Raw genomic sequence first — 13,929 nt, forward strand, 5'->3', positions numbered from 1 at the left:
AGAGCTGTTGTGCTCGTCCTTTTGTGTGTCAAAGGATGGGGGCGATTAGCCTGAGTGCCTCTGTCGCGTCGAGGGTGGCAGGGTCATTCGGCATAACAAGCTGACGGGCGGCCAGATGATCGTATCTGTTAGTGTTGAAAGCGCGCGCGGTGTAAGTTTGGAAAATCTTCGACTCCGGCGGCGGGCGCTCTTCGTCGGCGGGTCGTTCGCCTCGACGATGGTCGCCTCGGCTGGCAGCGTCTCTCCCCGTGGTCTGTTCAGGTGGCCGGCGGCGCCCCTTTAGTCTGGGAGGGAATTAGCAACCCTCATTGTCACGCCGCGAGCGCAGACGCCCGACGTCGTGGGAGGCGTCGCGCGGAGGGAGGTCAGCCGCGCGAGGACCGCTCCGGGCCCTCGGCTTGGCTGTTGTTTGTGCAGATGCCGCTCGCTGAACGTAATGGATGGTTCACTTAAGGCCGCAGATGTCCTGTATTTTCTGGCCGGGTGCAACAGCGTGCGTAGGAAACGCACTTTGAGTGCATAAGAGAGAGGGTTGGGTCACGTGACCGCAGGTGGGGACATGTGTGTGATTGGCTGATTCCTGTGGCCAATCAATGGTTTGTATTAATTGTTTTGGAGGGTTTTTCTCTCTTTCTTGTACGCCCCTTTTTTGGAGGCGGGGTTTTTGTTATCAAAACCAGAGTGTTGGGTTTTCTCGGGGGTCGGTCGAGAGGGGATCTAGTTTAGTATAGATCTCGGCCGAACAGGCTGCTGCTGTCAGAGTGACAATGTAACCGTCACTCTGACCTGATGTAAAGTTGGAGTAATGTAAATAATGTAAATAAACCTAATATCCAGCAAGGAAGGCAGTCCTCATCCCTCACCCGCTCCAAGCATCGGTCGTCGGTCATCGGAGCGAGTCGAGATCGTCCTCTCGGCTCGCGCATCAAAAGAACATCCCTATTTCGCCTCCATCAGTTCGCCAAGAAGATGGAGAGGCGAAATTTAACTGACGTCCGACAGGACGTACAGAGGTGTTAAATCCGGACGTCCCACAGACGTACATTGTACGTCTACGGTCTATCGGCATTAAAACGGACGTCATACGGACGTCCGCTAAAGCCGGAATGGAAGTACGGTGGCCGGCCGACGGACGTCCGTTGGTTGCCACCTATAGCTGTCAGCGAATCAAGAGGCACCGCCCTGAGCACGCCCACGTATGTACGTAACGTCAGCGACTTCCTCAATGAAGGCGATTGCAGTGCATTTCGCAAGATGTAGACGTTCGTAACGCGCCGACGCAACGCAGGGGATAAGGCGCGCCGTAGTGGAGGGCTCCGGATTAATTTTGACCACCTGGGGATCTCTAACGTGCGCCGCAATCTCGAACACACGGGCGTTTTGGCTTTTCGCCTCCATCAGAAAGGCGGCCACCGCGGCCGGGAATCGAACCCGCGACCTCGTGCTCAGCAGCGGAACGCGCCACTGAGCTACCGCGGCGGGTGCGATTTGGGACTGAAAAAAAGCGTTTTAAAATTTTCAATTTATATGGTGGTTTTCTTTTTAAGTTGCGATGCACGAATGATAATGCGCCTTATGCAGGTATCATCACCCAGAAAAAATGAATAAACGAATACATTAAGCAGCACAGAATACTGAAATAATTTAGAAGTCACAAGACAGGGATTTGTAATGGATTGGCTGGTCCAGTTTCAATTTCAAAACCGGCTCTTCAACCTGAGATGCTTTTACACATTTTATTTTTTTCTCTGATGAAATTGAAAGGCAGCTTCAAAGCGAATATCGCCGCATTTATCGCAGAAATTTTGTTGATTTACTGTCCATCGTTGAGCTCGAAGCTCTATCAAAATAAACGCGTAATTACTGACGCGTGAATACTATAGATTATTCACTAAGTTCACATTCGTCCACTTCGTTCACACGTACACCGTCGGAATTTGGCAGCTGCCCAGTTCAATTAGTGAAGAAATGCATTTAGTGAGAGCAAATTTAAGCGTTCGACGCTACCGTTTTCGTTGGCGAAACTTTTTTACTTGACCAGGACGTCTGCAGTCTGCAGCAGCGGTTGCCGCCTCGGGCGCTCGTTTTCGTTCTGACCAGCGCGAGAATGCGCGCAAGCCTACGTCACCGAGCGCGCGCAACTGCGCAGATCGGTGTGGGTGGCGAGAAAAGGGCATCGCGCTGCAGTGCGCGGAAGCGCTCCGACCCGCTGGGTGCAATCCTTCCCAGCATGCCTCAGCGACGCTGGCACAGCTTAGCAACTAGCTTTCGCAGCACGGTGTGAGTGTCGAACGAAATTGCCCCTTCGCTGGTGAAATTAACCCTGCCCTATGGTTTTAATTGGATTACTGCAAGCTCTGGAAGGCCTTCACGGAGCTGCCGTGCCCAACGGATCGTCGAGGGAGTGCCTTCCATAATGACATAGTAAGTTGGTGAGGGCACGGCGGGGTTTGAGCCGTATTTCTTCTTGGTATTATCCGCACGTCTTCTTTCACCCTATCGTGATTCACACTGAGCGCAGCATCTTCTGACGGTGAGATAGCGTCACCAAAACTATGTGACAGCTTTTGTGAAGCTATCGCGCCGAGATGCTCAAGTGCTAGGTCAATAGGCCTTGTCTGTGTTTATCTGCTCCGAGCTGCCGCCGCGCTGCTCGTCGCGCAACGGCTGTGTCAAGCCGCCGAAAGGATCTCCCAGTTTGCTCAGTACAGATCCACTGTGTTTTTGAGTACTCGATTCATTGTCCGCGGTTCTTGTGTCAAATAGCGCCATTCGATCGCGCGTTAAGGTCGTCGCAGTGCGGCCATCGCTGCAGCCCAGCGCATGCGGAAGCTCCGTGCTCGCCCCAAGAAGCGCATTCTCGATCTCATTAATTCGCCTATCTGTCGTGCCGGTTGAGCGTAGCGGGAAAGTACAGTTGATCCCCAAAGGTGCGCATGTGTTGCCTCGACGGCTGTACGCAGGGGTTGCGAACGTGCCTTGCGGATTCCCGAAGCCGTGAAAAGTTGTTTACTTCGTATGACTCACGCTCTCTGCTGGAAAACCTTTCGCCATAAGTGCGCGGCTGTGGACCAATAACTTCCGGCGTTCAGTTGAATGAGCTTGCAAGTGATCGTGTAAGCGCAGTTGCACATGCCATTGTGTCCATATGCGATCCCTCCGGCCGCCTTGTGTGACGCTCGTACGGGTAGCCCCTCCAAGTGAAGTTGTTATGCGGCTTGGTTTGTCTGTCGCAACGGTGTGCTCGGGGTACGACGTGGAGAAATCTCCGACGACACAATAGCGCCTGTTATCGACGGCTGCGCTGGAAGCCGCGCGCAAGTTTTTCTGTCCGTTAACAGGCCGAAGAGATAAGTGAAGCCCGCGTCGGCCTTGGTTGACGTCGAAAAGCGCTGACTGCTGGAAATGCGCGCCCGCAGACGTGTTTTCTTTATTGATTGCTAGGCGTGATTCATCATGGGAACACTTGCCGTTGAAGTGCCGCGGGATCCGGCCGATGCTGCTGTAAGTTTTGTGCCAACGAGCTTTTTTCCCCGCCTCTGGTCTGCCTTTAGCGCTCTGGAGAAAGGACGGCGCACTTGGGCTTGCGCACTATTTGGAAAACTCATTGCAGCTTGGTGACGGCCCTTTACACATCGCCTTAATACCTTGTTAGCCACTGGTCAGTTTTTTAAAACTAACCGCGATCATTCCGACTGTGCGGCGTTCTTCAGCTTTAGTAGTGGCGCAGTGGATCGTTGACCGCTTATCCCCGTGACCTAATTTCTTCGAGGAGGCCTACTGCAGTGGTCTTCTAGCAGTGATGTAGGGAAGCAGTCAGGCCTAGCGTGACCCATTATTTTTCTACAAAAAAAGTGTGCGATGAATATTCCATCAAAAAAATTAGGGCTTTTGTTAGGGCTTTTGTTGTGTTTTCTTTTTTCTATAAAAATGTTTCATGTTGATAATGTTCAGCACAGCTGCACTCATGCCGAACGATTTCTCATGGATAACAGTCCATTTGCCTGATATGTTTGGTGAGTTTTCCTCAATCACCTGTTTATGAGGGAGACTGGCACTTGCCGCATTTAGGTACCTTGGTATGTCATGAATGCCCAGAAGGATGAAGTGTTAGCATTTTGGGGGAAGTTTGTATTTCAGCTTAGTACAAGCAGGTCGACCTTAGTGGGCAGTGTTGGAAAGCAAAGCTTTCCATTTGATCATTGCTATACATGGAGCCGAGGCTCGACCAAGAGACCTGAATGATCCGTCTTCGTTCAAAGGGGTGCGCATTCTCTTGTGCAGGGCTGCAGTATTTATGAGCTGTGAAGGGGCTTAAAAGCGCCGGACATTGTGCCGATTTGGCTGAAGCCTACGTGTCTTTTCCGTGGTGGGAATTCACCTGCTTACTCATCTGCATAACAATGCATGAAGCCAAGAAGGCATTGTGCCACCCATGGGCTGCATAAATTACAGTGCAGTCTCGCCATTTTAACCTTGCGTGAGCCATGACAAGGTAGGCTTCCCAGAAAAAAGGAAAAATGAAGAGCAGCATAGGCTCTCTGTGGTATTCAGGAAAGTCGTGCATGTGTCTTGTGAAAGAGACACTATACTCAGAGCTCTTTCGTAAGCATTGGCGGTCTCGTGCTAAATCTCTGTTATTTCAACATAGTACAGGTGTGTCAAAGTCAAAAACCTAAGGAAAGAGCAGCATCGTCAGTGGGTCTTGTGAGTGGTCCCACTGCTAAATTCCAAGCTGTGATGTGCACAGTGCATTTTGCATTTAGCATTACGTTTTTGCCTTATGTTGGGGCAGGTGTCCCAGATGATAGACGCAACACATGTAACACCATCCTTTCAAGGCAGTTATTCTTCCCAACTTCCTCCTACATTTGGCCAACAATTTTGCTAAATTCTGGACCAGTTGGCTGTAAGAGTAAACATGTTAGTTTGGCAAAGTGAGAGGCATACTGTAGGCTCAAGGTCAGTGATAGCTGACTTTCATCTAACCATGGTTACTACCTGCAGAGGTTGGTGCTTTGTTTAAACACGCCTTTACATGGCAGTTACAAACAGAATAAAATGAATGCATGGAAATAATGAATAGGCACACTGCCCCACACTGTGCTTACTCATCTCTTCCATTCGTGTTCGTCACTCTTTGTTTATCTTTGTACCAATAGTCAGTGCCTAGGCAGCTCACCTTTAAATTTAGTCCAAAGCACTGTCTCCTCAGTTTCCTCCCTCAACCCAGTTACCTGCTGCAGTGGCCAAAAAGGCTGCTGGGCATGACGGTGTCGGTTCGATCTTGGCCACAGAGGCTGTTTTTTTTATCTGATGAAGTGGAAAGTGGAAACTTCTGCGTACAAGGTTTCGACGCCTGTTAGAGATCCCTAGGTGGTCTAAATTAATCCATAGTTCTCTGCTATGGTGTGCCTCCATAGCCCGTGTGCACTTCGGGGCCTAAAACGCTAATTTTAACTTTTTTAAAAATCAACATATTTAGGGAGAAAGAACCCCATTAGAGGTTATTTACAGCTAGGTAGAAATAAAACATCTGGCCCTGCAGCCACTTATTTTTTGGGAGTACTTGGGAGAGACTGGCTTGTGTAAGAATCGCAACACAAAGGGCAATGGCAGAAAAGCCACACACACACGTGTCCCGTTTATCTTGTCTCTTTACTCTGTGATTTCGTCAGTCATCGCGGGTTACTGACATTGAGGTTTTCGACTTGGAAATTGCAGTTGCCTTTTTTGAGAGTGTGCAGTTAACCGTTACTGCCCCTGATGTACCCCCCCTCCCTCGGTTATGCCAAAAGATAAATCCTGCTACGTTGTAGCTCATAGTTCTTTACGGCAGAGAGCGTTCATCATGCACATCCATCCCCTCCGCTATCTGTGTACCTTGGCATGAGTACTGCAGTGCAAAAATGGAGCATAAAAATGAGGAGGGTGACTTGAGTCGTGGACCTTTCGGTTGTATCGTTTTTTCTGCTGGCTCAAAAAAAGGTAGTCAAATGCCACACGTTACGAGGCCTATCTCCTAAACACCTCCCTTACAGTTTCTGCCCGCAGAATGCCTATAACCTGATCCCTTTAAATGTGGTTACGCGAGACCTTCGAGCATTGATAGCGTGCACTCAGTAATTAGGTTAACTCAGATCAGGTGTCGTATGCAATTACATATCATGATTGTGGCATGTGTTAGATGGGGGGTGAAAAAAATGAGAAGGGGGGGATAAGACTTGCCTCGCATGAACGTGCCCTGTATTTAGTCGTCACTGTTTGGGGGGAAGTAGGCATCCAGTAATTAAGTAAATACTGTACTTGTTTTACAGTGGGTGTGGCAAAACAAAGCATCCACCAAAAAAACTCCCACCTCCCCTGCTTCACATGGAAATGTTCATTTTGTCACATTGCATCATAGCAAGAGAAGTGTAGCAGAGTGACTGGGATTACGGCATGGAGCTGTGATAATGAATTGAGCTCGTTCAGGATACTTTTTTTTTTAAGGGAGTCTTGTCAGTTCTGTAGAACTGCTTTTTAAAAATCTCTGAAGCCCATAGAAAATTTACAGACTGTTCTTTTGTTCCTGAAGGTAATCCAAATTCACTTTTGTGCATCATGTAAATCATGGGTTGTTTCTGCTCATATTTGTATAATAGGTTACAATTGTTTTATCGGAATTTGGCAGCTTTTAATGTGCGTAATTCCTTTTTTGTAAATAGATGAATTTTGAAAGGCTGCCGGCGTGGTGTTACTATGGCATAAAATAAAATCGCGATCATTTCAGAATACCTTTTGGCTAGGTGAGGAATAACCTTGAGGTACTTGAACTGGTGGTAGCATGGCTTTTAACCATGTTGTCCAGAGAAACAGCACAGCTTTTGACCGTGCCCAAACATCAACTAGCCCATTAGTTGCCTACAAGCAGCACCTCTAGTCCATGAAGCATGAATGGCAAGCAGGGGTCTTCTAAAAGGGCTAGTGCCCTTGCTGCTGCCCTTAAAATCTACAAATGCTTTCACTAGCAGACAAAGTAATTTGATTGCAAGTGAGCATAGCTCAAACCGAAATGATAACTTAGTTCTGGGTCAAACCATATTGATCCCCCCCCCCCCCCCCCCCAAAAAAAAAAAAAAAGATACTTAACGTTTTATATAGGGACTCTGAAGAAGAATGTAAACATAATTGCGCCACTTCATGAAATCAAAAGGTTGGAAACACTAGAAACTCAGTTTTCAGTGCCAGTATATGAGAAAAGTGAGTTCAAGGGTTTCGTCTTGTTCCACCATGCTGCTTACTGTTTTCGTTACATCAACTCAGGTGGCACACCCGAGTCAGCAGTGCGGTTAACCGATCATGAACACATGTATCCTATTTAAGTTGCCTGAATAAACACAATCAAACCATATTCGCAAGCATTTTGTTGTGAAAGGCACGTAGCATTTTGTTTTTCTTTTCTTCAGAGCTTAAAAGAGCCATGAAGACAAAATACAAGTTTGGTTCATTAGAAAGACTGCTCTGTCGTGATAACAATGATACCGATTTCATCGCAAACTTCAGGAAAATAACAGAGATATTAAAGAAAACGCGTGGAGGAGTGGAGACTCGCTAGCCAGTTTCCGGCAACTTTTCTATGACGTCACAGAATCTTGTTTGGGCGATTGACGGCGGCCGAACTAATCAATCGCCAGGACACATGACTGGACGATTGTAGTGGGGCAGCTAGTTCCGTTTGATCGAATCACTCGAATGCTAACGCGCACCTAACCCACTGAAAATTGTTTTAGTGCTGGCCCATATGACGTCACTCGCGCCAATAACACGTCACTGTGGCACGAAATTTGAAAGTTCTTCTGTGTTTCTTGGGTTTTATCGGTTAAAAAACGTCTTTCGTGGCCGGAATGGAGCTGAGTGAGCTCCTGAAGCCTAACTCTTTAAAGTTAAACAAAGTTGTATTTTCTCTTCATGGACCCTTTTAAAGAGATGTAGCATCTCCATTCAAGAATGAAATAACGGATTATTCAAGTCGAGGCACACAATGTGGCCACCCATAAAAGTGATCAATTCACTTCAACAGCCCTTTAGTTAGTAGCCTAGCCTGCGTTTGGGTGCTTGTTGCTATTTTTCATTATGCTGTAGCCAACATCGTTTTTCAGTGTGTCAGAACTGTTTGTGTGTTAGGATTGCCACATATTTTTATAATGCATGTGGGAGAGGAAAAGGAGGAAACTGAGTGCTGGAAATGTTTGGTAATGTTTGGCACGTCATTTCCCATGTCTTGCTTTTCTTTTCTTTTGGAGTTTGCAACTATAAATAGTAGTTCCTGGTTATGCTCAGCCAGTACTGGGGATTGTCAAAGCATCCTCTGGTTTTAATCATTTTGTTTGTCAGTCTGTACTGACAGCAGTGTCCCTTTTATCTTCCTCCAAAGCTACCTGCCATTGTCAACCAATGTATAACGAACACACTGTGGTGCCTAGTGAAAGCCGCTGTTGGCGCAGGTCATGGCCCCAAAATGATGTTTGGGGGAAACTCTTTGTGGTGTGCACAGATGATCAGATAGTCACGAGGACAGTATGTGCTGACGTGTGCAGATGTTGCAACGGTTTGTGTTGTGATAGACACGGTGGAACTTCGCCATGGGAGCGACAATTGCATCTCTTTCTAATCAACTTTTGAGTGCTGTTGTTGAAGTATTTTTTTATTGCGGCGGTGCATGGTTCTAAACCAAATCAAAACCAAAGGCAATAGCAATGAAGTTGAAATGGGCTGGTCGAGTAACCACTCGTGAAGTGCCCTGTTGCTCCCCTCGTCGGGGCAACTGATTTGGCGGTGCTCGCGTGCCAGTGTGCCATGCATAATTCTTTCGCGGCGCTCTGGGCCGCTTTCGCACTTTGCGTTACTGTAACAGTGAACCTCTGCCAGCTTCTCTGTCCAGCACTTGCTCTCCTTGTAACCATAGTTATGGCCTTGGGTAAGGGGTCGGATCCATGATTGAACGATCGGGAAGAAGGGCACTAATGCCACCACAGGCAGACAGACCTGTGCACGTGCAGCACTTGTTTCCTCATTAGCTGTGCTCCTTCTGTGCTTTCCTCCTCATGCCTTCGCTGTACCTTCTCCACTTCCCTCCTTGCAATCTCTTTGCGATCACCGTCACTCATTCTTTTCTGTGCTTTGCGTTTGCTCTCTTTGATCTTCCCGTGTGTCAAGAGGTCTTTTGCTTGGTTACACCGAACCAGTACTTCAGAACTGTACTCAAGTGCAAATGTCCAGTTACTTGTTTCTCTGTGCTTTCGAGCGGGGATATGAACGCTCACCTCAACTGGTACTTTGGCTCCTTTGGCACCAGTGCCGCTGGCAAAATGGGATATTTTTTATGCTTCAAAATTATTCAATTTAAAGTTTACTATACTCTGGAGGTCCTCCCAGGCTAACAAGATGATAGTGTTGTCAACTCTCGAAATTGCTAGGTGCTAGTGAACCTGTTTGCTCTCGTAATCTTCTATGGTGTGAAAGGGCTTGTGCTATCTGAGCATTGTCACGTGCGTTCCGAAGGGCCTTTGCTTGCACTCTTGGGGTTTCTATTTTCAGGGAGTGTCCTTGCGTGCACTCGTGCACTTATAGCGAGCTCTTTGAGTTTCTATTCCCATGCTGTAGTGCTGCCACATGCAGCTTGGTCTGGGTGGCTAATTGCTGTCCTAAAGTGGGATGCAGCTGACTCTAAGAATTAAAAAAAAAAATTAAGGAAGCTCGCACTACCGCGTAAGAACTGAAGTTAGCGAAGCTGTACGCAACTTTCCCGACCGTCACGACGGTTTAAATGGTTTAAATCCACGATTGCAGCTGATTTGCTTCTTCTTTGCTGTCACAAGACCTTTACTACATCATTGTTGCCGTGAGTGTGAGCTTCCTTCATTTTTTTGGAAGTTATAATCACTGGACATCACCTCTACGACATGTCTTTCTTGTTCCGAGCAAGTGTTGCCGCGACTTCGGCGAAACGCTGAAGTCTCTCATTCCAAGCAAGTGTTTCCACGATTATGGTGAACGGTGGAGGTGTGTGTTTTTGTTTTGCCACTCTCCCCAAGTGGCTATGCTTTGCTTGACAAACGTGCACAGGGGACGCTGGGTGGTCATTGCGGGGCACACACATCACATGAGTGCTAGGCATTTTCTTGGTTTTGTTAACTGCCGGGCGGTTACCGCGAGGCCTGCGCTCACGTGCACACGCTCTGCAGTTTTGTGGTACTTTTAACTGCGGACATAAAAAAAAATTGCGATTTGCGAAGCAGCTTTGCTGTTAAGGAGTGGAGAGGGGGGGAGTTGAGCATGAGTCTTTAGCTCCTCATAGCAGTGCTAGAAAATGTGCCATTGGCAAGATGAAGCAAGTGGCTTCATTCATCACTTGACGATAACAAGGAAGTCTTTTTTTTGCTTGCATATTTTGCCCATCATACTGCTCATTGCTGAAATAAATATGTGTGGGTCCAGTTTAGCCTGCCATGCCCATGGCGGATTCATGGGAGGGCAGCAGGTTCATGATTGCCCACAGGAAACGGCAACACAGTTCTTTATAGCTTACATACAGATGCCAACACCATGTGACTGGCCCCTAGTGCTTGGGATCCCCTAAGTGTTTTTGCTACATGAGCATGATGTAAGTTTTAAAACAACTTTGCATAGAAAATTACTGGTGGCATTGACAAGTCACCACATAAATAGGGCCTGATAAGGTAGTGGGTGTGCCATTTATTCAAGACCGCCACCTTTCCCTCGTAATACTGTATGTGAATATATTGGATGTAAAATGAATGCTCTAATCGCACTGAAATCCTGATTGCATTGAAAATGGGGCTTAATTAGAGCTGAGAACTGTGGAAGTGCATAGTTTAGGAGGAGGAATATTCTAGCTTATGCATAGAGGCAAGGGGGAAACTCTTGTAGATGTGTCGGCAGCTACCTGTTTGCCCATTTCTTGTGGCATGTCGCAGTGTGCCGCCAAGGTGGTCGTCTACAACTTGTGCAAACGACCGATGTGCACTGCCTGGGCCCACTGGGGAGCAAGGTGCTCCTAAAAGCCCTGCGGCATAGCTTGACTCCGGGACCTCTTGCCTGACTGCTGGCCTCCTCCCCCCACAGGTATCTGGGATTCCTGTAGTCGCTGTGCACCACATCGGCGGTGTGGTCCAATCGTTCCCGCTCCAGCATGGTGGAATGTCGCGGCTCTCCCACCACTAGAAGCGTGACCCATCTGCCCAGTAAGCTGTACCCACTGTTCAAGAACTTCATGTCGGTGCACCCAAACGCCAGCTGCACCGACAACTGCTCGGGCCATGGCGAGTGCCACCAGGGCATCTGCTTCTGTGAGGTGAGGGCCTCATTGGGTCTGGGCAGCCAGGTTGGCAGGTGTGCCCCCCCACCGTGCCTTCTGCTGCTCCATTTACGACAGAAATCGCACAGCCTGTCATGCATAAAGTACGAGTGAACGACAGATGTGACAGAAACGACGACAATTCTCCCTGTCCTTATCTAAGAGGGTTGTGTAATAGACGATGACGAACTTAAATGCCTGCCCGGCCTTTTATTTCTCTGCTCGGCTTTGCAGGCAACAAACAGCTTTATGGCCATGCCAGTGACAAGGTTGCCATTACAGGAAGAGCTCCTAGACGGGGATTATATGTGCTAGCGGAGCTCTACCTACTCTACTGGATTGCCACGTGCCTTTGCATGTGTGGCTGGCTTCAGCATGATCTCCACTTGTTTATACTGTGGAAGCTCAGTGCATGAATCCCGAAAGGGGAGTGTAAGATGTAGCATTTCCCTGATAAGGAGGACCATTCTATAGGAGTACGGTGGGCTGAGGGGCTGTGTTTTCAAAATCATATGGGTCTGAGGTTATGTTGGTGATTATTTAAGGAGGGGCTAATGTTTGCATAAAGTGTGTTAGGAATGTAGGCTCTTCTTTTGAAGGGCCACTAAAGTGTGAAAACAAGTTGGTGTTTATCGGTAGGTGCCGATAATGCAAATAAATTAGTTGGTAGTTGTGGTAGCAGCAGTTGCTTGGGGACGCATGAAATGCTAAAAGGACAAAAATCTGTTTGGTGCCGCATACTTTTTTCTGCACTACACTTTGTAGTGTCACAAATTGTAAAGAAAACAAATGAAGTTGATGCTGCTTCTTTTTTTCTCTGAAAAGAACAGTAGGGTGAGACTGTGTACGTAAATTAATTGTATCTGGCAGCGTTATCATAACATGCATCTTTAAAAATACACAAACTTCCATAAGCATTGCCAAATTGGCAGCTTTACAACCTCGCATACCGAACTTTGTTTCACTATCAACTTAAGATGCTTTGTCTTGGTGAACAAGTGCGATTATAGATTTTTGAAAGTGTGTTTGAGGACAGCCACCTGTTCTTACCACCAGTGTACACGTATATGAAGAACAGTAGCGACGGTGGGGCGTTATTACTAGCTGTCAGCTTATGGGGTATACACCTCTTAGGTGGCAGCAGCTCATAGTTTGTTCTGCTTTGTCTGTGTTGCACTCTTTTATGTAGCAAAAAAATTGGAGGGAAACAGGAGAGCGAGGTGCTGTCTTTAATGGTTTGTTTTGAAACAACCATTGGTTGTCAAGTAGATGCTGACAGAGCTAGGCAAGTTGTGATCTTTTTAAGAGTTGCAACATAAAGTTCTTTATCCTTCAAGTCACTCATGCCTGTTGGTATCTGTCTGGGTTTGAAATGCTTCAGCACTTTGCATAAGCTGGCATATCCCGATAGAACACCTTGCTGTTGTTTCCTTGGAGTTCCCCTCTAAGGGTGACAGAGGGGGGAGAGCAGGGGAGCAGTTGAGCATGCCTGCCGTGTTTGCTACCCCAGGTGCAGTACAGTGGAGGAACCTGCACCGACCCCAACCTGAGCTACTTCGTGGCTTTCTCAAGCATCTTCTATTTAATTTGTGCCGTCTCCTTTGTGCAGCTGGTAAGTCGCATTCTCTTCCTGTGTCGCCGTGCTCACTGCAACGGCCTGCTGCAACTGGGCTGGGGCATTCAGTTTCGTAATGTGGGCATAGTTCCACTATGGTATTCCCTGGAGCACTAAGAGTAAGCTACAAATGCTTCTCGCATAAATATTGGTTTTGAGAAAAGAGGACCAATGTTGAACATTTGGTTATTGCTCACATAATAGCCGAAAAGAATTGATTGTAACAAAACGTTCATAGTGACTGTTTCCTCTAGCAAAGGGGGCTTTATGCATCATAAGGGGATGTGTTTTAGAACTAGGGGGTGAGCACCATACCTGTACTTCATGATGATGTGAGTGTGGTCCACCCCTAGCTTTTACCTCACAAAGTCGGCTGCAGTGCAGTGCCACTTTTCTTCCTTCTCATCGTGCAGGATAAAGAGGGGGTTATGGAAATGCCCAATTCTGGAGAAAGGGAGTGGATCACTACTAGCGGTCTGCAGAGGGAAACAACCAAAAGTGTCAAAAGTAACTGTCAGTTCTCTGGTACAAGTTAAGAACGGCCATAGCTCATGTGGTGTATCACTCATTCGAAGCGAAGGGCCCAGACGTCAACGTGCGTGGGCGTTTTGAAAGGAGACTGCAGTTAATGCGTGTCACTGTACACTTTTCCTCACCTAGTTTCTTTTTTGTCACTGCAGTAATTTATAATCTGATCAAGTCCAGAAAATCATAGAAACGACTCGTGTCACGTTCAGAATATTTGCATAAAGACCAGGGCCGTAGCCAGAAATTTTTTTCGGGGGTGGTTATGAATTTCGGGAAGGGGGTAGTTTTGCTGAAAGCAACAGTAAGTATTGTTTACGTGCTGCCTGGAAAAGATTTCGGGAGGGGTTCGAACCCCAAACCCCCCTCTGGGTACGGCCCTGATAAAGACACACACTGCGCCGCGTGGAGGAACAGCTGGTGCGGTGAT

General features: G+C 47.5%; 1 protein-coding gene across 2 annotated transcripts in view; it reads left to right on the forward strand.

Moving 5' to 3' along the window:
• Positions 1–2,169: 2,169 nt before the first annotated feature.
• LOC144142800 (uncharacterized) overlaps positions 2,170–13,929 on the forward strand; it is a 36,768-nt gene continuing 25,008 nt past the window's right edge. Inside the window, exons 1-3 of one of the 2 annotated variants that reach the window (XM_077674558.1) lie at positions 2,170–2,424; positions 11,128–11,356; positions 12,870–12,971. In XM_077674558.1, coding sequence (XP_077530684.1) covers positions 11,195–11,356; positions 12,870–12,971 — 264 coding nt within the window. In that variant the 5' untranslated portion in view covers positions 2,170–2,424; positions 11,128–11,194. Of the gene's footprint in view, positions 2,425–2,895; positions 3,505–11,127; positions 11,357–12,869; positions 12,972–13,929 lie in introns of those variants that run through there. The other variant, XM_077674567.1, reaches the window with a different exon arrangement.

This window comes from Haemaphysalis longicornis, unplaced genomic scaffold (genome assembly GCF_048455015.1).
Source record: "Haemaphysalis longicornis isolate Haplotype H1 unplaced genomic scaffold, Haemaphysalis longicornis Haplotype H1 scaffold_1, whole genome shotgun sequence".
In the NCBI taxonomy this organism is placed as follows: Eukaryota; Metazoa; Arthropoda; class Arachnida; order Ixodida; family Ixodidae; genus Haemaphysalis; species Haemaphysalis longicornis.